Source organism: Mytilus californianus, unplaced genomic scaffold, assembly GCF_021869535.1.
Source record: "Mytilus californianus isolate M0D057914Y unplaced genomic scaffold, xbMytCali1.0.p SCAF_7, whole genome shotgun sequence".
Classification (NCBI taxonomy): domain Eukaryota; kingdom Metazoa; phylum Mollusca; class Bivalvia; order Mytilida; family Mytilidae; genus Mytilus; species Mytilus californianus.
The window spans coordinates 14,076,912-14,102,858 of NW_026262723.1; the positions used below are offsets into that span (position 1 = coordinate 14,076,912).

Below are 25,947 nucleotides of genomic sequence, written 5' to 3' on the forward strand. Positions count from 1 at the left end.
TATATATATTATTTCATAAAGTTTTTTATTTTCTTTTAGGTTTAAGATCTAATAACATTTTTCAGGAAATTTTTATCGATATTCACATGCATCAAATGAGTTATGATCTTTTACAAGTCTAAACGTACATAGTGAAAGTTATAGCGTTGGTTCTTTTTTCTTTTTTAACGCAGGTAGTTGGACTAACTCCGATCCGTTCCACGACTCAAACACCATTTCCGGATCAAAACAAAGATGGCGTCCGGGACAAAATGGTAAGATCAATCAAATGTTGCTAAAACGTTCATGCTATACTTGCCTCAAAGCATAACATTTTGGCGGTTTTGATATCTTGAATGAACCAGAAATCGGAATAGTCAATGTCGGCACATTTTGTTATAAACCTTTTAAATACTGACCACTTCAATAAGTAGGTCATCGAAGGGGGGAGTTAGTTGCCATGTAAATTTGTAATGTGATCCTTACGTTTGATAGCAATTTGTCCGAATAATAATAAAATATTGTATTTCAAAAGACTATCTTACATTTATTTGATAAACAGATGTCATGCCTTCAAAATGAAAGAAATCGTAAGGACATAACATGTTTTGTTCCTCAAATTTAACAAGACGTCCATAGCCGTTATACAAATTTCCTGACAAACAAAAGAAACCTTGAATTTCTTAATTACATGATTCATTTCAGTTTTTCTTATTACATTATGATTCTTCTAGATGTTCAGATAAATTGATATTATTAATCATAGAATCTTACTGCAGAAATCGTAGTAAGTGTTGACCTTATAATTTGATGTGTTCAGTGTATCAAAATTATGACTGCATCTTCAGTTTATTGTTTCTAAGGTAAGAAGACAATAATGTTATACATTGAGATTACTGTCATTATACATATTTGGCACAACCAATGAAATGCGAAATAGTTAACAAAATTGTATATTGTTCCATGTTTTGTATAACAAGGGAAGTAAAGGGAAACAACTGTAATTTGTTGACATTCATTTGTACATGTATACAGTCAGCAACAGTATGAGGATCTTCAAGTTATTTTCTATGTTGATGTCACAGAAAAGAATGACAGTCAGATAACAAAAAATATTTCAATCCCAATTTTTTTTCATGGTCAATCTGAATGTACAGAAATTAAACATACAGCATTTACAGTATTTATTAATTTGGGACTGGCCATATAGATTTATTTACACTTGTAAGCAAAGTTGTCTGCCATTACATAAAATCACACAAGTTCCCGCAATATATTGCGTTATAATTTTATATATAATTAAAAAAAATGAAGTTATAATTAAAAAGTGATTATTTTTTTTATGTCAGAAGGTCATGAAGGTTATTCAGAGACAGATCTGGGGTCATTTTTAGATAAATCTAGGGTCATTCAGAGACAAAATTCAGCTAAATACCAAAAGTAAATACGACAATTTGGAACATGGCTCTACTGAATCTAGCTGCGGAACAGTAGCTATAATGGTCCTTGTGATATTTTTTCACAATCAATGTACGCAAATTGTCAAAAAAATATAAGGACCATAACAGCTACAGTTCCGCAGTATTTTCATTTATGATTCATGATTACATTATATAAGATTCACAATTACATTATCATGGTTATATGAATTTCATAGTTAATTATATGTTGTGCTTGATTATGTTGATTAAAGGCTCAATTTTTTGAAAATCATATTATATTAGTAAAAAGGCATCTTATAACAATCCAAAAATCCACAAAGTATATGGGCTAGCCATGTTTTTATTGGAAACAAAAATGTTGACTATGGTAAGGTTCTTGTTATAAGGTGCATTATTCTGTCTAAACCTGCCATATCAGAAAGTTGTGTTTCCTCAGGATTCGTCCTGGTTACACATGTTACACTAGCTGAGTCCTATCATCATGGATAGTATCATTTAGCTGTTAAAAAATATCCCAAAACGTGATTCCTTTCATTTTTTTTTTCACCATGAATTGACTTTCATTTTAATGCATTATTTGAGTAAAGACAAAATCAGAGACAAATGAAATAATGATGTAATTGATCACTTGATTGGCTACGGCTAATGGGATGAAACGGTTTAAACCAGATCAAAAAAGAAAATAATTTAACTTCAAAGCCTGTGTGTTTAGAAGCAATAAACTTGTCAAGGGAAGTCAATGAATTATATGTACGATTACCAAACCAATGTTTTTAAATGGATAAGTACAATATGTAAAACAATGGAAATAATGTATACAATTAAATCAGGATTCTAAATAAACAGTTACCCACTGAACCTTTTGCCATTAAATTTCAGGACAGGCAAGTAAAACTTTATGGACATCTGCCCGCCTGGCTCCTTCATTTTGGTAGTACATGTAGTTACACTGAAAATAGGGCAAATTATATTTTCACCTATATGTATAGATATTGTTCTTTACAGCAATGTTTTTTTGATTCACCTGCTACATGTACCTTAATGCCAAAAGTTGTCAACAAATAATGTGTAAATCTTAGAAAAAACCTGACTAAAATTTTTTTTTTAAAATGGCTAACTGAAAACATAGGTAAATGCAGTACAGGATCCATTTACAAAGGCGGATAAAGCTATACATGGTTCGATCAGGAATCCCTTACCACATATTTTTTTCGGTCTAATTTTATGGACATGAACATGTACAATGTATGCAAAGTGAAAGATACTTAGATGAGATGTGAAGGAGACGATTTGCAATGCATTATCTAATTTTACGATATTAAATGATCTGAATGGAAATTTTGCATACATGTATGTATGTTGCTAACGAATACACTTACATGACTTATACAATGTAACTGATTGAATGTAAAAAATATACATGTAAATATATACAAATTGCAGATCACTAAAAACTAATGGTTTTTGCCTTTCAGTAATATGAGATTCTTGCAAAAATCTTGAGTGCTCAGAAAGTTAAACATACATGCATACAGTGTTCTCCCCAAATATTTCATTTAGCATCCTGGTAAACAGGGGAAATTGAAATACCATCTTCAATGTTTCTAAAAATTATAGCATCACATCCATAACATATAATCTATAAGATCGATGGTTTTCTCGGGGCACTCTGGCTTCCTCCACCAATAAAAACTGGCCGCCACAAAATAGCCCAAAAGCGGTGCTTAAAAATGGCGTTAAACACCAAAAATCAAATCAAATCAAATCTATAAGAAATCACTTCAGATAGCATCACATTTAAGATTATAGCACCACATTACCATGATGCTAAAAGGCCCTGGGGAGAACACTGGCATATTCTGCTTCACATATAATTATCATCAGATGTTAAAATATAGTTGTTCGTACACATTGTATATATATATAATTGATTCTCATTTCTCAATGTTTGTTTTCTTTATAGGTCCATATTGACATGTAGGACGCCACACAACTAATCATGTTATTACAAAGATGGAAAAACAGTTTTCTCCCAGACCCTAAACATGGAAAATCAAGATACCGAATTAATAAAAAATGTAGAAAGTAATTCTGTGGATAAAACGGAAAGTGACTCAAAAACTATAAATGGAGTAAAAAAGGAAACCTACGATGGAACTAGTAATAATATAGTACCGTTATCTAGTACACAAGAAATTACAGACAATGTTCACTCAGTGTCAAACAAAGTTATAGAAAATATTCATCCCACAAATAAAAACGTGTCAGAATCTTTGACAGAATCTCTATTTGATGATCATTCCAAAGATTTAACAAATGTAGACAAAGATAACTTGACACAGGAAGGTCAAACTACAGGGAATCAGGATAATGTAGTTATTGAACAGGGAGAGAATTTGACTTTACCTAAGCATTCTTTGAATACAACAAATAACTTATCCTCAAAAGACTCATTAACAAATAAAAATGTAACAGTATTTCAGAACAGTTTACCAGCGGGAGAAGCTGATAGTTTGACCTCTATAAGTGTTACTGTGTCAGACAAGAATATGTCAGCGGATTCACAATCTGTATCAAGTGTAGCAACAACAACTCACTCAGATAGTAAACAACATGATCAAGGGACATTACACTCAGATTCATCACAGACATTAAAAAGCGAGATGCCTAGTCAGGTAGAACAACCTTCGTCATTGCATCAGGCTTCTGTAAATAACAGTGGACCAGTATCCCATGCATCATCTGTTTCTAGTCAACGCATAGATGTACCATTAAATGGCTCATTGAAAGAAAGTCTTCCATCCAACAATACTGACATAAGTAAGGTTTCTTCCACACCGGGTCAGATTGTTGAAGGTAGACAGATACCCTCAACTCAACCGACTCTAATGGAGAAGAGGCATCCTTCATCTAGCTTAGCGGAACATCCTCCTGACATTACAGGAGCACCATCAAAACTATCAACTATTTCATCTGTACCACACGACTCTGAAGCCAAATCTTCATTGTCTTTACATGCATCAGAAGGTAATCAAACGACATCAGACAAAGTATCTGTACCTTCATCTTCACAAAGTTCATCATTACCACCATCATCAGTGCCACATAGCTTACCAATGCCTCCCCAGGCACACGATAATAAGAGTAATCCACATTTAATACCAATTCCGTCTTTACCAAATTCAATGATGTCTCCGGGTATGGCCATGCCGGCAGGAATGAACATGTTCCCACCACACTTAAACATGATGAATCCATATTTTCCAGGAATGATGTTTGATCCTAGAATGGCTGCAGCATTTCAGCATCCAATGTTCAGAGGAATGCCTCCTCTCCATCCTAGATACCAACAAACTCCTCCTCAAAGACCTCCACGGTCTCGTGGACCTAGAGGGCCTCGTCAAAGCAAAGCTCATCAACAGCATTTACCACCAGAAATCTTGAGACATCATGGACGACATCCAGCATCAGATTCAGCACAGATCAAAATCGATCCTCTTCTTGAGAATCCAACAGCACCACACAGCAGTTTTACAACATCACACGAAACATCTCAGGCATCTTCGTCAAGGTCATCTACGCCAAGAAGTCATGCATCTATGACTTCACCGGTCACCTCACAGGCAGATGGTATGCCTCATTTAGAACCTGGCATACCAACAAACATGGTCCATCCATCATCTCAACAGCCGCCACCAGCACATTCCCACAGTAAATTAGATATACCACCTCCCCTACCGGGGATGATGCCAAAGGCACATTCTTTTGGAAAACTGGACATGCCACCACATACTTTAGGTGTGATGTCATCAACACATGAATCTCTACCTCCACCTGCACATTCCTTTCATCCAAGTATGTCAGCATCAAAACCAACTGTGACAACAACATGTTCACTGTTAACAGATACACAAACTGTAACTACCGTTATAACAACACATTCAGACAACGTACCAACAACGAATGTCTCTTCATCACTGAAACAACCTACTTCAGCTTTATCTGATGGAATACCATTCCTGGCTATGTCTTCGCCAGGTTCTATGCCAATACCAACATCAAGTCATAGTGTAACAAATACAGATATGTCTGTCCAGCAAGATAGTGCTAAGGTCTCTGTTGTTTCTACAGCTGAAACATCTTTGCCCTTACCAGCCCACTCGCACCCTATGACAGCACCAAAAATGGCAACATCTGGGTCTATTCCTATGCCTGCCCATGTTCATACACTGGTGTCTACAAATACAAATCAAATGGTTACACAAACAGCACCGATTAATAGTGCTACAACATCAACAAACGTGACATCTGCTAGCCATCAAATTAACCAAGTTGTGCCATCATCAAAGTCTGGACCAATGGAACCTGAACGTGTTCCTTCAGGAGGCTTGCCAACTTCAAGATTACCACCATCAGCTCCTGATCAAAATCAAGGACCGATGCCATCAAATGCTAGCACTCCAATGTCAGTGCCACCTAATGCTAGTACACCAATGTCAGTAATGTCTAATGCTACCATGCCAATGTCGATGTCACATACTACCACCCCAATGTCAATGACAGCTAATGCAAGCACACCAATGTCAATGCCACATAATGTAAGCACACCAATGACAATGCCTCATAATGCTAGCACCCCAATGACAATGCCACATAATGCTAGCACCCAAATGTCAATGCCAGGACACTTTCATCAACAGGGTATGGTTCCCATGCATCCAGGTATGCCAGGTCTACCATTTATGCAGCCAGGAATGAGGGTTAGAGGTCAAAGGATGTCAAGTGGGAAACAGAGAGGACCAACACCAGACATGCCTGCAGGAATGATGCCACAATTTGGAAGATTTCCACCTGGCTTTAATCCATTCATGGCCCCGCAGATAGCAAGAATGGCAATGTCTCAAGAAATGATGGCTTTGGCACAGAAAATGTCTGCTGGTGGTCCAACTATATCTGAAGGAGAACAGGGAGCAGGTCCACAGATGCCTAAATTTGAAAACCTTACACCAAATCAAATAGAATTTATCAGGGTAATGAGAATGAGGCCACCATTTCCTCAAATTCCTGGTATGAGACCAGGTATGCCTATGCCACCAAGAAACATGCCACCTCCACCAAGATACCCTGGTCTTCCTATGACATCCTCAACAGATGCAGGGGCTCATCGACTTCCTGCAATGCCACATCCTCCAGGATCTCTATCTGGTCAGACAGCAATGCCTCCTCTGGCATCTCCAACGTCGTCAGTGAAGAGTATTCCAGAGTCACAGAGTCCTCACCCTTCGGCTTCACCGATTGCTCCATCAGCAAGTCCTATGAGCTCATTTACTGGAGACAAGACACCCAGTCCAGTTCCTAGGTCTCCAGCTAACAGTGACACCACATCAATAGGATCAACACCAGTCAAACAGGAGCCAATGGAGCACAGATTCAGCAGTTGTAAGTTAAATTTCAATTGAAATCACCAAAAATATGTTTTTTTCTTTGATTCTTGATTTTGTGCTTTTTGAAAATTTTACATACATGCCTCAGCCTATCGGAAAGTAGTATTTCTTTGAAAATTTGATTTCTTGGTTCACCGATACCCACAAAGTCAATAAAGATTAGTACACCACTAATACTTATGAATCAACAGTACATTATATAGCACTAGAAGATTGCTACATGCCGTAACATGGTCTTCAAGATTTTTCATGATGAAGTGAAATGACATGAAAAGCAGTAGCTATTAACTTTGATGACCACTGATATATAAAAAGCTATGAGATTTGCAACAAATTTTTTGTTGTTAATACATGTACAATATAAATATGCATGAAATCCATATTACAATTTTTTTTGTTCTATTCAGATTTTCAGATAGGACCGTTGAGAACAAGTGAAAAGGTTTTGGCACTCTGTCCCATGTACATCTTATTTATATACAGTCTGTGTTAAGAAGCATGAGAAAAGTTTTTAGTTTCAATTTTTTTATTAATTCTAATTTGAGGTTTTGGAGATGATATAGATGCTAGAACTGCCTCCCAGAATGCTCTTCTCAAACAGCTGCTTGCAAACAGTTTAGCTATGGGTGGAGGACGACTTCCTGGAACACCAATTTCAGAGGTAAGAGTCCTGTACAAATGTATTATACGAAAAAAATTACAAATCTACTGCAATTAAAAGTGTATAGATTTGTCTGGCTTATAAATGTCATCCACCTTTGTTAAATATTCCATCCTAGAAATCTAAAAAACTAAATACAAATGTATAATCATGTATAAATACTAATATATATTCAAAAATTTGTGTTATAGCAGATCTTCTGCAACCACAGGTTAATTGATTCACGACTTTGGTGGTAGTATTGAACTGACATTATTGCTTAGTCATGTTAGTCAAGGGACTGCAATGATGATCAGTCTGTTTGTGCAGTGAACAAATGATGTGTCTGCTACCGGTAGCTCTTGGAATTGATAAATTATTCTTGGGGAAAATAAGAATATTATCCCTGACTCTTAGATCTCCCTCATAAGTCAGTACCTTCTCCTGATTTGATAATTTTACTCCCAAATTACCAACTTAAACTCTAGTATCAACAGTAGATGAAGTACAAATTTTAATTAATTAAGGATATATAGTTTTAACTAATATCAGCTAGCTTTATATAAGGCATTTATAAGAGAAAAATGTTTTGTGAACATTTATCGTAATAATACATAAACATCATGAACATGATAAATAATGAATGAAATTTAAAATTGAGAACTATTATTCCCTGTGCATACTGTGAATCTGTCTTTTAACAATAAATGAAGAAAAAAAATACAATGTATACATTTTTTGTTTATCAGGACTCAGAAGATGGATCCACTCTTCAGTTAACGCCTGAACAACAAAAGCAACTAGAAATGATTGAGCGTATGCCTGCCATTAGAGAGGTGGAGACCTCCGCTGAAGAATGGGCATCAAAAACACCAGAGGAAAGAGAAAAGATTCTAGGTATATACCTTTTGTTAGTGGTCTTCATTACCATGATTACTGTTGATTTATTCTGTTTTATCTTACAGCAATATTGATTTTTGGTTTGTTATAAGAAAAGCAGCTTAGATTTAAAGTTATCTTTACAAAATCGAATGTTAACTAGAATCACTGTCGGTTGGATGAAACTATTTTTTTATGGGTAACTGTTTTGAACAACTTCTAAATTGATCACAATACTCTAAATTCAGAAATTATTGCAAAGTTTTTATTAATGCGAATAATACAACTTGGTGAGTATCGCAATAATAAGATCATGAAGAACTTGCGTTCTGATATCTGATACATATATCTGTATGCATAATTTTCAGAAATCGCAATAATTAATCTCACATTTATGTCCATTCTTCAGAAATTGCAATAATAAATGCATGCAATAATATCTGAATTTACAGTATGGTGACATTATCTGTTCATGTTTCAACAAAGTTTTCTACTTTCTCACTGATGTCCCTCATAGTCTACCCCTACCAACATTTTTAATACAAAGTTATGGTATCATGTTAAAAATTGAAAAATGAAAAATTGTTAAAAAGTATATTAAATATGTAGTTTTTTTTATATCATTTGAGTCAATTTTTTGTAAAAATTGTGGTTCTGCAAGACATGATAAACAGAAATCAGTTTCCTTTTATGATTCAGAGTTCTTAAAAAGGATTTTGTCTTATGGGACATTTGGACTTGCACAGTTTGAAATTTCTCAGTCCAAAAACTGTTCAGCAGTCCAATCCTATAATTCTATTGAAAATTCACTCACTTGTGTCAGACATTTGGACTGACATTGAAACAACAAATTTTAGAAATTTCTAAATTTTATAAGTGGAATGATCTGGACTTACACTTTTCACAAACTCTTAGTTTTATATTATGTTGTAATTTTGAAGTATTTTATTTGATTTCAATACAGACAAATAGAAACTACCAAAATGGGAGATAACTCATAACTACTGCAGTGCACAAAATGTTTTTCAGTTAAAGATAAAACAATGCTGGTGTTTAGTTAAACATGTGTAGTTGTGAGACACTTTAATTGGAGTTGTCAAAACTCTGATTAACCAGCTTGTAATACATTATCCATAGTTTTCTATGTTGTGATTTGTAAACTGTTGTTTGTCGTTTTTCGTCAATGTCTTGTCAGTTTGTCATCTACTTTTGAGTTTGAACATCCCTTTGGTATCTCCCGTCTCTCTTCTAGAACAATGAACTGACAAGAGTGCTTCACACAATGAAAATCTGTAGGCGTAAAAAATAATTAGCACTCCCACTCATTCGAGAGAAACTGTGAGACTCATTATGTTTAATTCTGTGACATGTGTGAGAAACTTGCTTCATGTAGACACACCTTGATCAAAACATCAGTCTAAACCTGTACACACCTTTCAACTGACCTTGTTATTGGGTTCATTGATTGTTGTTTACTTTTAATGTCTATTGGCAAATATTTCATGCATATTCAGGACAAATTCTCATTGAATTATTACTAAACATTAAATAGTAAATTAATAAGGTTTCAATTGAGGAAGAAAAACAATTTCATAAATATCTAATTTTGTGGTTTTCCCAAAGTTTGCATATAAGCATATCATACCTATAGAAAATTTGAAGTATCCACAGTACTTATTTAAAACAATTCATGTATAAAGTAGTAGGCTATTCAATAACTCCACATGTCAAGTTATTATCAGGACCCCCCCCCCCCCCTTAGTCAGCAGCACTGTATTGTAATCACTCTGACTGTCCATCTGTCAGCAGCACTGTATTGTAATCACTCTGACTGTCCATCTGTCAGTAGCACTGTTTCCTAATCACTCTGTCTGATCATCTGTCAGCAGCACTGTATTGTAATCACTCTGTCTGACCATCTGTCAGCAGCACTGTTTGGTAATCACTCTGTCTGACCATCTGTCAGCAGCACTGTATCGTAATCACTCTGTCTGACCATCTGTCAGCAGCACTGTATCGTAATCACTCTGACTTTCCATCTGTCAGCAGCACTGTATCGTAATCACTCTGTTTGACCATCTGTCAGCAGCACTGTATCGTAATTACTCTGTCATCAGCACTGTATCGTAATCACTCTGACATTCCATCTGTCAGCAGCACTGTATCGTAATCACTCTGTCTGACCATCTGTCAGCAGCACTGTATCGTAACCACTCTGTCTGACTATCTGTCAGCAGCACTGTATCGTAACCACTCTGTCTGACTATCTGTCAGCAGCACTGTATGGTAATCACTCTGTCTGACCATCTGTCAGCAGCACTGTATCGTAATCACTCTGTCTGACCATCTGTCAGCAGCACTGTATTGTAATCACTCTGTCTGACCATCTGTCAGCAGCACTGTATGGTAATCACTCTGACTGTTTATCTGTCAGCACTGCTATATCATATGATAAGTCAAGATTGACTAACTGATTTTCAAGATTTGTATGCATAGCATTAATACCTATAAAAGGCAGGTATTTTCATTTTTTGTAAAATTTGGACTAAAATTGTGGTAAAAACTTAATTTTTGATTTAAATTTATAATTTTTTTTTTTTATAAATATCTTTTTGTGCTAGAACTTCAACAAAAAATTGGTATGTATATAAGTTAAACTATGTAATTCAAAATTGATTTCCAGTGACAAATTATTTTTGTGATAAGTAGGGGGGGGGGGGAATTTACTGTGAAAAACTTACAAGTTCACAAATTTTGAAAAACATCTTTTAGTGATAGGATTCCAATGCAATGAAAATAGAAATAAGCTATTCTAAATTCAAATCAATTTAGAATGTGGATAAAATTTATGTTTATAAAAAAAATTTGAGAAACACCTTTTTGTTCTAAAGGATTGCATAAAAATTGAATATTAGGTATAATTTGCTATTCAAAATTGTTTCCAGGTGTCAAAAATTGATTATTTTATTGAAATTGTGGATAGTTGTGGTGAAAACCTTTTTTTTCTTTTTTTTTTCAAATCACTAATTTCATCATTGAGTATTATGCCACATATTATTAGGTTGAAAATTTAAAATTAAAAGTGTATTTTTCCTACATCTTAAAAAGTAAGAAAATTTGTCACTTTTTCATGAATTATCCCAAAATCAATAAAAACGTTAAAAAATCCAGTATCAAAGCATTAATGGATTAAAGCCAATCATCAATGGTGTTGTAAAAATTGTGCAGTTGAAGTTTCAACTGTAATTTTATACTGCTCAGATGACATTTTATGGAAATGTACTCTTGACAGAAAATTATAGCATTATGCTTTTTCTTTTGAACTATAATAGAGAGAGAGAAACTGTAACCATCAGCAAATGAAGATGGTCAATTTACTCAACAAGACCAAAATTGTCAATCAACTCCTTAAGAGTCATAATCACTTTATACTGTATATTCAGAAATTATTGCGAGGTTTTTATTAATGTGACTGAGTGAGTACATGTATCACCATTTATAAGAACTCACATATCTGTTATCTGATACTTGTATCTGTAGCAGTTTTTCCTGAAATCTCATTTTAATTAATTTCACATTTTTATACGACCGCAAAAAATTTTGCGGTCGTATATTGGTATGACGTTGGCGTCGTCGTCGTCCGAAGACACATTGGTTTTCGCACTCTAACTTTAGTTTAAGTGAATGGATCTCTATGAAATTTTACCATAAGGTTCAATACCACAAAAGGAAGGTTGGGATTGATTTTGGGGGTTATGGTACCAACAGTTAAGGAATAAGGGGCCAAAAATAAGCATTTTTGTAACTTCCAGACATAACTTGTGTGTTAGTATATGGATCCCTCTGACATTGTACCACAAGGTTCCATATCACAAAGGGAATGCTGGGATTGATTTCGGGGGTAATTGCCTCAAAATATTAGGAATTAGGGGCCAAAAAAGGGGCAAAAAACAAGCATTTTTCTAGCTTCATGGCAATAACTTGTGTGAAAGTGTATGGATCTTTCTGAAATTGTACTACAAGGTTCCATATCACAAAGGGAAAGCTGGAATTGAGTTTGGGGGTAATTGCCCGAAACGTTTAGGAATAAGGGGCCAAAAATAAGCATTTTTCTAGTTTCCAGACAATAACTTGTGTTCAAGTGTATGGATCTCACTGAAATTGTACCACAAGGTTCCATATCACACAGGGAATGCTGGGATTCATTTTGGGGGTAATTGCCTCAAAAGTTTAGGAATTAGGGGCAAAAAAAGGGGCAAAAAACAAGCATTTTTCTAGTTTCATGACAATAACTTGTGTTAGTGTTTGGATATTTCTGAAATTGTACTACAAGGTTCCATATCACAAAGGGAAAGCTGGAATTGAGTTTGGGGGTAATTGCCCGAAACGTTTAGGAATTGGGGGCCAAAAAGGGGCCAAAAAACAAATTTTTCTAGTTTCCAGACAATAACTTGTGTTCAAGTTTATGGGTCTCTCTGAAATTGTACTGCAAGGTACCATACCACAAAAGGAAGGCTGGGATTGAGTTTGGGGGTGATGAATCATAAGGGGGTTCAAAAAATTTGGGGGGGGGGGATTTTTTTTTTTTTTCCTTTTTTTCCTTTTTTTTTTCTTTAAAAATTTTCCATTTTAAGTTGGTTATTTCTGATTTATATTTAAAAGCAAATAATAATGATATGGTAGGAGATACACACCAAACAGGATGTGTAAATTATTATAAAATAAGTATTGTGCAATAGCAAGAAAGTGTCAAATGCACAGTATTGCACAATAGCAAGAAATCTTCAATTGCACTGTATTGCACAATAGCAAGAAATCTTCAATTGCACAGTATTGCGCAATAGTAAGAAATATCCAATAGCACAATATTGCGCAATAGCAAGAAATTGTCAATTGTGCAGTATTGTGCAATAGCAAGAAATATTCAATTGCACAGTATTGTGCAAAAGAAGATACTTCGTATAAATTGCTTATTTCTTGACCAATTTCAATGGGGTTTTATTCTTGAATTCTAGGGGTTCTTTAATATGCTGAATCGAACCGTGTATTAAGTTTTTGGATTTTGTGCCCTGTTTTTTAAATTGGTCCACATTGAGGTCCAAAGGGTCCAAAATTAAACTTTGTTTGATTTCATCAAAAATTGAATTATTGGGGTTCTTTGATATGCCGAATCTAACCGTGTATTCAGATTCTTAATTTTTGGTTTTGTTTCAAATTGGTCTACATTAAGGTCCAAAGGGTCCAAAATTAAACTAAGTTTGATTTTAACAAAAATTGAATTCTTAGGGTTCTTTGATCTGCTGAATCTAAACATGTATTTAGATTTTTGATTATGGGCCCAGTTTTCAAGTTGGTCCAAATCGGGGTCCAAAATTAAACTTTGTTTGATTTCAACAAAAATTGAATATATGGGGTTCTTTGATATGCTGAATCTAACCATGTATTTAGATTTTTGATTTTTGGGCCCCGTTATCAACTTTGTCCACATTGAGGTCAAAAGGGTCCAAAATTAAACTTTGTTTGAATTCATCAAAAATTGAATTCTTAGGGTTCTTTGATATGCTGAATCTAAATATGTATTTAGATTTTTGATTATGGGCCCAGTTTTCAAGTTGGTCCGAATCGGGGTCCAAAATTAAACTTTGTTTGATTTCAACAAAAATTGAATATATACATGTATGGGGTTCTTTGATATGCTGAATCTTACCATGTATTTAGATTTTTGATTTTTGGGCCCCGTTATCAACTTTGTCCACATTGAGGTCAAAAGGGTCCAAAATTAAACTTTGTTTGATTTCATCAAAAATTGAATTCTTGGGGTTCTTTGATATGCTGAATCTAACCATGTATTTAGATTTTGGATATTGGACCATAATAGGTGAATGTCCAATTTAAAATTTTAAGTTCTTAGACCACATTCATTCTGTGTCAGAAACCTATGCTGTGTCCAATATTTAATCACAATCCAAATTCAGAGCTGTATCAAGCTTGAATGTTGTGTCCATACTTGCCCCAACTGTTCAGGGTTCGACCTCTGTGGTCGTATCAAGCTGCGCCCTGCGGAGCATTTTATTATCCATTCTTAAAAAATTGCAATAATAAATGCACGCAATAATTTCTTTCATATTTACATTATATTTACAACATGAAATACACTTCCCTTTATTAGCTAAGGCCAAGGGAGCTTTTCTCATAAATTGGCGTCCGTCGTCTTCATCTGTTAACTTTTACAAAAATTTCTGAAACTACTGGGCCAAATTTAACCAAAGTTGGCCACAATCATCATTGGGGTATTTAGTTTTAAAAATGTGTCCAATGACCCCCTCATTGGGGTAAAATCCAACTTTTGTCTATTATTTTGAAAACCATTATAGATAAAGAAAATGTGACAGGGGCAGTAATGTTCAAAATGAGGAGCTCTACCAATTGTCCATATATGTCAAAACTGTCAGACAACTTCTTTTAGGAGTTGTTGCCCTTTAATGACAAATTTTACCATTTTTTTTCATTTTTGCCTATTATCTTGAAAATTATAATAGATATAGAAAAACTTTGAATTGGAAAAATGATCAGCAAGACTAGTTCTACAAATAAGTCTCAAGATAGAAATTGTCAGTCGACTCCTTTTTAGAGTTATTAGAGTTATTGCCCTTTGATGTCAGTTTTACCAATTTTTTGCGTTTTTGCCTCAGATCTTAAAAATTAGATATATAGAAACTAAAGAAGCAAAAATGATCAGCAAGACAAGATTTACTATTAAGACAGTACGAAGGAAATTGTCCGACGACTCCTTATTGGAGTTATTGCTCTTTAATGACGATTTTTACCATATTTTTTGCATTTTACCTTATATGATAAAATTATAGTAGATAAATAGACACTTTAAATCACAAAAATGATCAGCAAGGCAAGATCTACTAACAAGTCAAATTTTGCTGATGTAGTTAGTAGACTGTCACTCTTTATAGGAGTGGTTGCCCTTTAATGAGTTGAGTAGAAAGAGAATGTATGACGTCATTGACGTTGATTAGGAAAACAGCAATAAACAGATTATCAATGGTCTTTCAAACTCCACAATGTTTCTTAGCTACATCTCATTTCGGGGCTGTAGCGCTTTGATGAGATTGTAGCTGAGAATCACCCTCTTGTTTGAAAAACCATCAATAATATATAGAAAGGTCAATAATATTAATAGAATAGTTAGCACCAAAACCATCTCACCAAGAATGTCAATTATATAAGCTGCATTCCCAAAGTGTTAAAACTAATAGAGGTTTCTTGACACCTGTATTCATTAATTACCTTGAACTTTCTTATAACTGTATAGAATTTTGTTTTTAAAGAACTGAGGAAGCAGGCCTTTGAAGAGAAAAGAAAAGAATTTGAAGAGGTTAGAAAGAAAAGGAAGCCTCCAGCAGAACCGCGGAAACGGAAAAAGAAGCCCATGGATCAGATATTCCCAGAAATGTTTGGTGATGGGCAGATAATGATGCAGCAGCAACAGCCACTTCAGCCGCCACCAAAGAAACGGCAGCGAAGACCAAAACAGAAAAAGGTGGACATTGAAGAGGATAAGGATGCCAAAGTAGAGAGCTTCTTGGCACAGTTAAGAATGCTAGCGAACGTCCCTCTCCAAGAACCTAAAGTTATAAGTGCTATTGTAAATAGTCCAGTACATGGAAGTCCATCTGTACTCACAGGTACATTTTGTTTTACTTACATTTTTATACGACCGCAAAAAAATAATTGGTATGATGTTGGCGTCGTCGTCATCATCCGAAGACACATTGGTTTTCGCACAATAACTTTAGTTTAAGTGAATGGATCTCTATGAAATTTTACCATAAGGTTCAATACCACAAAAGGAAGGTTGGATTGATATTGGGGTTATGGTACCAACAGTTAAGGAATGAGGGGCCAAAAAAGGGCCCAAATAAGCATTTCTAGTTTCCAGACAATAACTTGTGGAACGGTGTATGAATCTCTCTGAAATTATACCACAAGTTTCCATACCACAAAGGGATGGTTAGGATTGACTTTGGGGGGGTTATGACTCAAACTGTTTAGGAATTAGGGGGAAAAAAGGGGGGGGGAAACAAGGGTTTCCTGGTTAATGGACAAATTAAAAGCAGTGTAAGGGAGGTAATCCAAATACATTTAAAGTATTAAAAAAAAATGAATTACCTCCCTTACATTGCTTTTAAATTATGTATAAAGATGTTGTATTGTCTTGAGGTGATTAGCTGTCAATTAATTTTTAGAAGTTACTATTAAAGGAATATTAATTTTAGCCATGATTATGTATGTCATTTTCTATTTTAAGACTTTTATAATGTAATTAAATTGGTAATTATGGTTGCAAGCTCCATTGGAAATTTGAATTGAGATTATGACCATATCTTGAGGGAAAGAATTTTTTTGGGGAAAAAAGGGGGGGGCAATTTTTTCTTTTTTCAGATTTCATAAATTAAAAAGAAAATTTCTTCAAATATTTTTTTTTTTGCAAAATAAAGGAGGGGGGGTCAATACGCAACAGCATGGTGTATTGCACAAAAGCAAAAAAATGAATATAAATTCAAATCATATAACCAATTCTAAGTTCTTTGACTACAGTTATTGTGTGTCAGAAACCTATTATGTGTCAAATATTTAATTACAATCAAAATTCAGACCTGTATCAAGAGCGAATATTGTGTCCATTTTTGCCCTAACTGTTCAGGGTTGGACCTCTGCGGTCATATCCAGCTGCGCTCAGCGAAGTATTTTATTTATTTAGAAATAAGACAAGATCATTTTTTTGTGCTTTTTGATTTCTTTTCATTAATTTTGGACAAATGTTTTAAAGATGAGAAAACTATTTCTGAAGCTTTTTTGATTTATTTATGAAAGTTCAGAAATACAATATAATTAAAACCTGAAATTGATCACATAAAACTGGAAATTTCAAACTGAACTTTAGTTAAGAATCAACAGACTTCTTAAAAATAAAGGGACCTATGTGGCTGAGTGGTCTACATAGTTCATTTACCATATTACTAACCTGTAAGCACTGAGCTTGTGAATTCAAACTCTACATGTGGCAGGTGCATTGGACTGAATAAGGTGTTAGTGTCAAAATTAACAAGTTGTTTAAGATATTTTATCACCAAAAAAAATAAACAAAAGTTTGAAAGATAAAATAAACACCTCTTAATGAAGTGTTTAAAAAGTAATAAAACCAATAATTCATGGCTCCATTGCTTTATATAGCATTTATCATGTTCATAACCAATATTTTGCAACATTATATTAAGTGACAGTAATTTCATGTCTAAACAATACCTTAGCCTGACTTGTGCTACAGAAAGCAAGAGAACACATGTACACTGGTTCCCAAAGTCTGAAATAAAAAAGACATGTTCTTTTGATCTTAGAAACAGGCAAAATTTGCCCCTCTATTTTGATTTCATACAACTTTTTTATTATTCAAAATGAACATTCAACAGGGTTCAGTACCTAAAAACCCCAGATCCTTAAACTTTCGAAATTGGGGTTTGGCAATTACAGGACCGAATTGATGATTCTTCAAATTTTTCTTAGGAATGTATTACAAAATTAACAAAATTCGACAGGACCGAATATATTTTTACAGGACATTTCCTGTCGGTCCTGTGATTATTTAGACAAGTTTCACTGTACAGCCTGTGAAAATGTAAGATTGTAGGATCTTAATATGGTTATTGCTTTACAGGTGAAGGTCAGTTAAAAGGAGATTTTGGTAATGCCTATTTAGATGGTGTAGCAGATTTCTACGGAAGTACCCTGTTAGGTGGATTACCTCCCCTTGGGTCATTAGTTGGTTTACCACCGCCAAAAAATATTGAATCTGGAAGGAAATTGATAAGTGATGGGCAGGAAATAGCTGGTTTGTTTAACATTTTATCACATTTTCATTATTTTCATAAGTTTATTAATTTAATAGTCATGTTTACCATAATGTATGATTAAACCATATGGTAAAAGACAATAAATGGGATTGATATGTATTGTATAGTTCCAACTATGCCTGGTAGTAAATTTGTTAAACCACCTCAGTAGCCAAAATATTTTAAAGTCTGAAACTATATACAAACATTAAAGAGCTGATAAAACCAAAAAAGGACCAGACCAAAAGTAAATGTAAACTTTCAAGAAATAAGAGCTATGCATGAGGGAGATACATTCCATGATTTAAAGTGATTTCCCAAATTTGAAGGATTCTTACAAAGTATACAAATCATAAATAATCATGTATATATTAAATGAAATGATAGAAAGTTTAGAATAAATATATGTGTAAATATTTGTTTATTTCAACATATGTCTATTCATTAGTACGTTTGGTATAAACATGATAAAGATGTGAAACATTAGCATGACTAGCTATACTATGTAACTAATTCTGTTTCTTCAAAATTTCTATAAAAACCAATGATTAGTTATTGGCAATAAACCAATTTTCTTGACCTATTTTTTTTTTATGGACATGACGTACTTACATGGTTAAATTTCTTATTAACAGGAAAGTTATTGTGATATTTCATTTATCATCCATTGATCATTCTTAATGCTATCAAATAGTGTGAAAAGTTAGTTAGGCCAAAAAAAAATAATACATGTGTTTCCGCTAATCCTACCTACCCTAATTTTTAGTGCCTACCCTAACACTTTTTATGCCATTTTGGAACAAGCACTGTTAAAGTCAGACTGATTCCCTAGTAGTAACCAGCTAAAAAATGTTTGTAAAATAAAATGATATTGCCTACCTACCTACCCTATTTTTTTTTCAGCACGTTAGCGGAAACACATGTATTATTTTTTTGGCCTTATAACAAATAAATGACCAATTTCGAACACTGACCCTTTATTTATCATTGATATTTTGGTTTAAGTAGAAGTAAAATTTATGAATCAAAATTTTTATTTTTAAGTCAATGATTAGTAGAGGGGCATTATGTTTTCTGGTCAGTGTGTCCTTCAGGCCATTTATCTGTCCTGTATCCGGTTAAAGTTTTTGTTTAGGATAGTTTGTGGTCACGTGAACATGAAACTTAGAACACATGCACATTCATAATGAAGAACTATACAATTTAATTTGATATTTTATATACTGTATACCATATAATGTGAAATTAGGGTTTTAACTCAGATATCATGGTTCACTAAACATGGGAATGTATGTATGTATGTATGTACTGGTAGATACCTCCGTTATTCTGAGCTCCCCTCAATAGCTGAGAGGGTACAGTGGTACCTGTGTACACTCCTTATATGATTGTGTGAGCATGGCATGGTGTCCCATGGAAACATTTTCTTGTTTCATTTTTTCTTTAACATGTTTAACCTTTATTCATGTTCTTGTTTGCAGATCATCTGAAGCAAAAACCAGCAAATGAAGCAGCATTCCTAGGACCACGCGGAACCCAACCATTTTCTATAGGTTCTCTAACTGGAATGGCTCCTATTCCAGTGGTACCAGCATTACCGTCACATCCAAGGATTGAACCTCGAGTGCAGGCTTTAAGGTATAATAGCTGTTGTGTTCTTTTCTCAAACAAGTTTGGGTGTTATTCATGAATCGTTCTGTCTGAGTCCAACTAGAAACTTTTGATTGCCTTTAAGGATATTAATGATGCATCATCATGCTTGATATTTTTGTTGCTAACCACCATACAGTGTTTTGGGAATGTTAGAATGTCTGTATGCAATGTCAAGGTCCATACCTCCTATTATTATAGTATACAAATATAAGGCCTGGGGGTATCATTTTGCAAGCAAAACTTGCAGTAGCCCAACTTTTTCTTAGAGTTGATGTTTTCATACAGTTTAGTAAATATTTGTACTTTATTTTTATGCCCCATTAATGGGCATTATGTTTTTCGGTCTGTGCGTCCGTTCCTTCATCCTTCCGTCCGTCTGTCCCGCTTCAGGTTAAAGTTTTGGTCAAGGTAGTTTTTGATGAAGTTGAAGTCCAATCAACTTGAAACTTAGTACACATGTTCCCTATGATATGATCTTTCTAATTTTAATGCCGAATTAGAGTTTTGACCCAAATTCCACGGTCCACTGAACATAGAAAATGATAGTGCGAGTGGGGCATCCATGTACTATGGACACATTCTTGTTTTTACTTTTTTTGGTATTAATTGATTTATTATTTCATTTGATATGTTTTACTGCTTAATCCTTGCTTAAAATCCATACAAGAAAAAAATTAATTAATATTTATCGTAAAGTGGTTGATTCAATTTAAACACCTATAGTATAAGCAAGATGTCTAACCATTCTAAGTAAGTCCACAAGGACATCACACTTACATGACGATACAATACAGAATGGTAGCACGGATGTTTGTTTCGTGTTATTCCTAACAATATATAAGTTTTTATCTTGACTTCTTAGCTTACTAATCTCTTTTCTAAAAAATCCCAACGACTATGGGTTATTTCATTGTACCTCTAAACAGAAATAAGGTCTTGTCATTGGTTGAATTTCCATTGTTTAGGATGTTGTTATTTGATGAACACTTTTGAAAATATTACCAACAATGCATTAGATTCTGAAACGGGGAATTGCAGCAGCAGTGTGTTCAGTCTTTGGTTACCACAGTTCTAAATGTACTGTAAATTTTCTTTATAATATCCATTGATAACTTAACATTTGAAAATACTTTCTGCCTGTGTTTAAAGGAAAAATATTGCTATTGTAAATTTTTTGAAAGTACGCTGCTCAGTTTTATAAAGCAGTTGGTTAAGGTTTTCTGGGCAATTTTTATTTCAAGTGTTTTTTTACTTGAAGCTCATTATTCGCCTTGTTTCATGAATGGGTATAAAAAAAGCAATGTTTAAGCTGGTTTGTATTTTTCATTCATCATGAAATGACCATTTGATTTCTAGTTCTTCTATGCATCCCCCTTTACGACCCTCTTTTATTATTTTAGAAAACTATTTTATACATTTATAGGATGACTGATAGTCCAGATACAGTAGTTTCCTCCTCTTCGCCTGAACATGAATATGGAGATGAAGAAATGGATTTTCCAATGTTGAAACCTATTGATCCACCTGCTGAAGAGGATCGTCGTTGTTCTCCAGCCCTGCCTCTTCTTCAGCCAATCGCCATCAAAGCTGAATCTCTACAAATCAAAGAAGAAAAAATTGAAAGAAAAGAAGATTATGCAGAAACCACAAAACTAACGACTGATGATATCGGTGATAGAAAATTGGCCAAATTTGATCCTACCCTTGCTGCAATGGCAGAAAAAGATATTACGGGCAAAAGCAATAGTTTCACTTCATCTCTGTCGCATCCTCTCAAAGACAAGGATATATCTGTGACTTTAACTTTATCAGCAAAGGCAGCTGAGGATATCGGTGGAGTTCTGTCTAGTATAGCAGAACTGTTGAAGATAGCGGTTCCCCCTACTTACCAAGTCAGTAGGAGTCCATCACCTGATTCACTTAAAATGAACCTTAAACGTAAGAAATTAAATTATATTTGAGACGGAAATTCTGGATTACAAAAGTTATAATTATGTTGCCAAAGTAGTAACCAATTTCTCTTCTATTAAAGAGTTACTTAATTTGACAGCTTTATATTGAAGAAAATAAAATTAAATTGGATGAGGTTATGCAGGAAGGGATTTCCAACATTGATTAATTTTGCATACATCAAATGAGCATACAATGATACATGTCCCTGAACCATGTAATAGAACTTCCCAGTCTACTCCTGTCTCCCATATTTAATTTGATGATATAGTCCTGATTACTCATATATACTCTTAATTTGTTGGAAAATTTTGTATTGCAATTGAAAAAAAAAATACAATTAGAGTTGCTTCCCTTTGTCCAAGTTACCTTCATTTGTCAATAAATGGTTTTTTTTTGGGGGGGGAAATAATAAAATATTTCTTTATATTACAAAGGGACTGTTTTAAACGAGAAAATAATGTAGTTTGACAGTTAGTTTGTTTTTCTATTATAGATAAAGAAGATCCTATTAATATTCATAATTTGATCAAAATGAAGCCGAAGTTTTGTCGTAATTGTGATATGGTGGTTCTAGACAAAGGATTCATTAGAAAGAAATCAGAGATGCCATTTATGATCAAGGAGGACCATTTTACTTTCAGGGTAAGTACCTCAAGGGGTGACCATATTCAATACTACCCAGTCAAAATTTACATGTTTCTTTATAATAATCTATATAACACATGAAAATATGTATAAAAGGAAATAATGGTTCTACAATAAGATAGTATAAACCAACAAAATAGAATATTGAAAAGTAATTTTTATACGACCGCAAAAAAATTTTTGTGGTCGTATATTGGTATGACGTTGGCGTCGTCGTCGTCGTCGTCGTCGTCGTCGTCGTCCGGCGTCGTCCGAAGACACATTGGTTTTCGCACTCTAACTTTAGTTTAAGTGAATGGATCTTTATGAAATTTTACCACAAGGTTCAATACCACAAAAGGAAGGTTGGGATTGATTTTGGGGGTTATGGTAATAACAGTAAAGGAATTAGGGGCCAAAAAGGGGCCAAAAATAAGCATTTTTGTAACTTCCAGACATAACTTGTGTGTTAGTGTATGGATCTCTCTGACATTGTACCACAAGGTTCCATATCACTAAAGGAATGCTGGGATTGATTTTGGGGGTAATTGCCTCCAAATTTTAGGAATTAGGGGCCAAAAAAAGGGGCAAAAAACCAGCATTTTTCTAGTTTCATGACAATAACTTGTGTGTAAGTGTATGGATCTTTCTGAAATTGTACTACAAGGTTCCATATCACAAAGGGAAAGCTGGGTTTGAGTTGGGGGTAATTGCCCTAAACGTTTAGGAATTTGGGGCCAAAAAGGGGCCAAAAAACACATTTTTTTCTAGTTTCCAGACAATAACTTGTGTTCAAGTGTATGGATCTCTCTGAAATTGTACTGCAAGGTACCATACCACAAAGGGAAGGCTGGGATTGAGTTTGGGGGTGATGAATCATAATGGGGGTTCAAAAAATTTTGGGGGGGGATTTATTTTTTTTTCCTTTTTTTTCTTTTTTTCCTTTTTTGTTTCTTTTAAAATTTTCCATTTTAAGTTGGTTATTTCTGATTTATATTTAAAATCAAATAATAATGATATGGTAGGAGATACACACCAAACAGGATGTGTAAATTATTATATAATAAGTATTGTGCAATAGCAAGAAATTTTCAATGGCACAGTATCGCACAATAGCAAGAAATCTTCAATTGCACAGTATTGCGCAATAGCAAGAAATCTTCAATTGCACAGTATTGCGCAATAGCAAGAAATATCCAATAGCACAATATTGCGCAATAGCAAGAAATTGTCAATTGTACAGTATTGCGCAATAGCAAGAAATATTTAATAGCACAGGATTGTGCAAAAGAAGATACTTCCTATAAATTGCTTATTTCTTGACCAATTTCAATGGGGTTTTATTCTTGATTTCATGGGGTTCTTTAATATGCTGAATCTAACCGTGTATTTAGTTTTTGGATTTTGGGCCCCGTTTTTAAATTGGTCCACATTGAGGTCCAAAGGGTCCAAAATTAAACTTTGTTTGATTTCATCAAAAATTGAATTATTGGGGTTCTTTGATATGCCGAATCTAACTGTGTATTTAGATTCTTAAATTTTGGTTCCGTTTTCAAATTGGTCTACATTAAGGTCCAAAGGGTCCAAAATTAAACTTAGTTTGATTTTAACAAAAATTGAATTTTTAGGGTTCTTTGATATGCTGAATCTAAACATGTATTTAGATTTTTGATTATGGGCCCAGTTTTCAAGTTGGTCCAAATCGGGGTCCAAAATTAAACTTTGTTTGATTTCAACCAAAATTGAATATATGGGGTTCTTTGATATGCTGAATCTAACCATGTATTTAGATTTTTGATTTTTGGGCCCCGTTATCAACTTTGTCCACATTGAGGTCAAAAGGGTCCAAAATTAAACTTTGTTTGATTTCATCAAAAATTGAATTATTGGGGTTCTTTGATATGCCGAATCTAACCGTGTATTTAGATTCTTAATTTTTGGTTCCGTTTTCAAATTGGTCTACATTAAGGTCCAAAGGGTCCAAAATTAAACTTAGTTTGATTTTAACAAAAATTGAATTCTTAGGGTTCTTTGATATGCTGAATCTAAACATGTATTTAGATTTTTGATTATGGGCCCAGTTTTCAAGTTGGTCCAAATCGGGGTCCAAAATTAAACTTTGTTTGATTTCAACAAAAATTGAATATATGGGGTTCTTTGATATGCTGAATCTAACCATGTATTTAGATTTTTGATTTTTGGGCCCCGTTATCAACTTTGTCCACATTGAGGTCAAAAGGGTCCAAAATTAAACTTTGTTTGATTTCATCAAAAATTGAATTCTTGGGGTTCTTTGATATGCTGAATCTAACCATGTATTTAGATTTTGGATATTGGACCATAATAGGTGAATGTCCAATTTGAAATTTTTAAGTTCTTAGACCACATTCAATCTGTGTTAGAAACTTATGCTGTGTCAAATATTTAATCACAATCCAAATCCAAAGCTGTATCAAGCTTGAATGTTGTGTCCATACTTCCCCCAACTGTTCAGGGTTCGACCTCTGCGGTCGTATCAAGCTGCGCCCTGCGGAGCATTTTATTTTTCTCTTATTACATGTCCACAATAACAAATATCAAAAATCAATGATTGGTGGTTCTGCCTTAACGCTGGCTTCCTACAATATAAACTGGCTGCTGTGATATAGCTAAAAGGCATGTCAAACACTATCAATCAATCAATCAAATAAATGTGTCTCTTCAAATACATCAATTTCCAGTCTTCAAATATATCTAGTGTGTCTCTGTAAATGTCACAACAAAAAGCATTTGACGTTACTGACTAACAACGATTGTTTTGCAAATGACATCAGGTCCACTGATACAAAATTGAGGTCAGTCTTTGTGAACTTCAGGATTTTCAAAATCTGTGTTTCCCATAAGTCTTGACGGTTAGTTTACATATATTTTACTCTTTTTCCAGGAATCAGAAGACGAGGATATCGCTTTCTGTAGTCAGAAATGTTTTGAGAGATTTGTGATGGTGTATAGGAGTATATTTAAGTCTGGTGGATTGCATAGTAAACTTGGACAGGATCCAGCTTTCTTCTCCGACAAATCACCATCGGCGGCATCCCTCAGTCCGTTCCCTTCTACTCCTCCCACAATGGTCAGTCCAAGGGGATCAGGATTCCTAACGCCTAACTCATCAGGGGAGAGAACTCCACAGCTGACACCTACAACACCAACAGGTGCCTCACTGCTGACAGGAGGGATGGAATCATTAACACCAACAAGACAGAGGCAAGAACTGGAAAAGATTCAGGGAAGAAAACACAAGAAAGATGTTCCACCAAAGGTAGGAACAATGTGGACAAGTTGCAATTTCACTTTGAGTGTAATTAAAAAAATTTAGATGTTTTCAGATTTGTTTGAGATTTGTAAATGACATCATTCTAATACATGAAGTCTTTTTCAGTAAATAAAAG

The 25,947-nt window shown here is 34.3% G+C and overlaps 1 protein-coding gene across 1 annotated transcript in view; it reads left to right on the plus strand.

The window, feature by feature from the left end:
- The first annotated feature begins 212 nt into the window (after positions 1-212).
- LOC127707429 (histone-lysine N-methyltransferase 2D-like) overlaps positions 213-25,947 on the plus strand; it is a 48,001-nt gene continuing 22,266 nt past the window's right edge. Inside the window, exons 1-10 of the mRNA XM_052211945.1 lie at positions 213-254; positions 3,385-6,860; positions 7,411-7,526; positions 8,255-8,402; positions 15,728-16,084; positions 18,115-18,288; positions 19,771-19,927; positions 21,366-21,880; positions 22,389-22,537; positions 25,443-25,817. Coding sequence (XP_052067905.1) covers positions 3,467-6,860; positions 7,411-7,526; positions 8,255-8,402; positions 15,728-16,084; positions 18,115-18,288; positions 19,771-19,927; positions 21,366-21,880; positions 22,389-22,537; positions 25,443-25,817 — 5,385 coding nt within the window. The 5' untranslated portion in view covers positions 213-254; positions 3,385-3,466. The remainder of the gene's footprint in view (positions 255-3,384; positions 6,861-7,410; positions 7,527-8,254; positions 8,403-15,727; positions 16,085-18,114; positions 18,289-19,770; positions 19,928-21,365; positions 21,881-22,388; positions 22,538-25,442; positions 25,818-25,947) is intronic.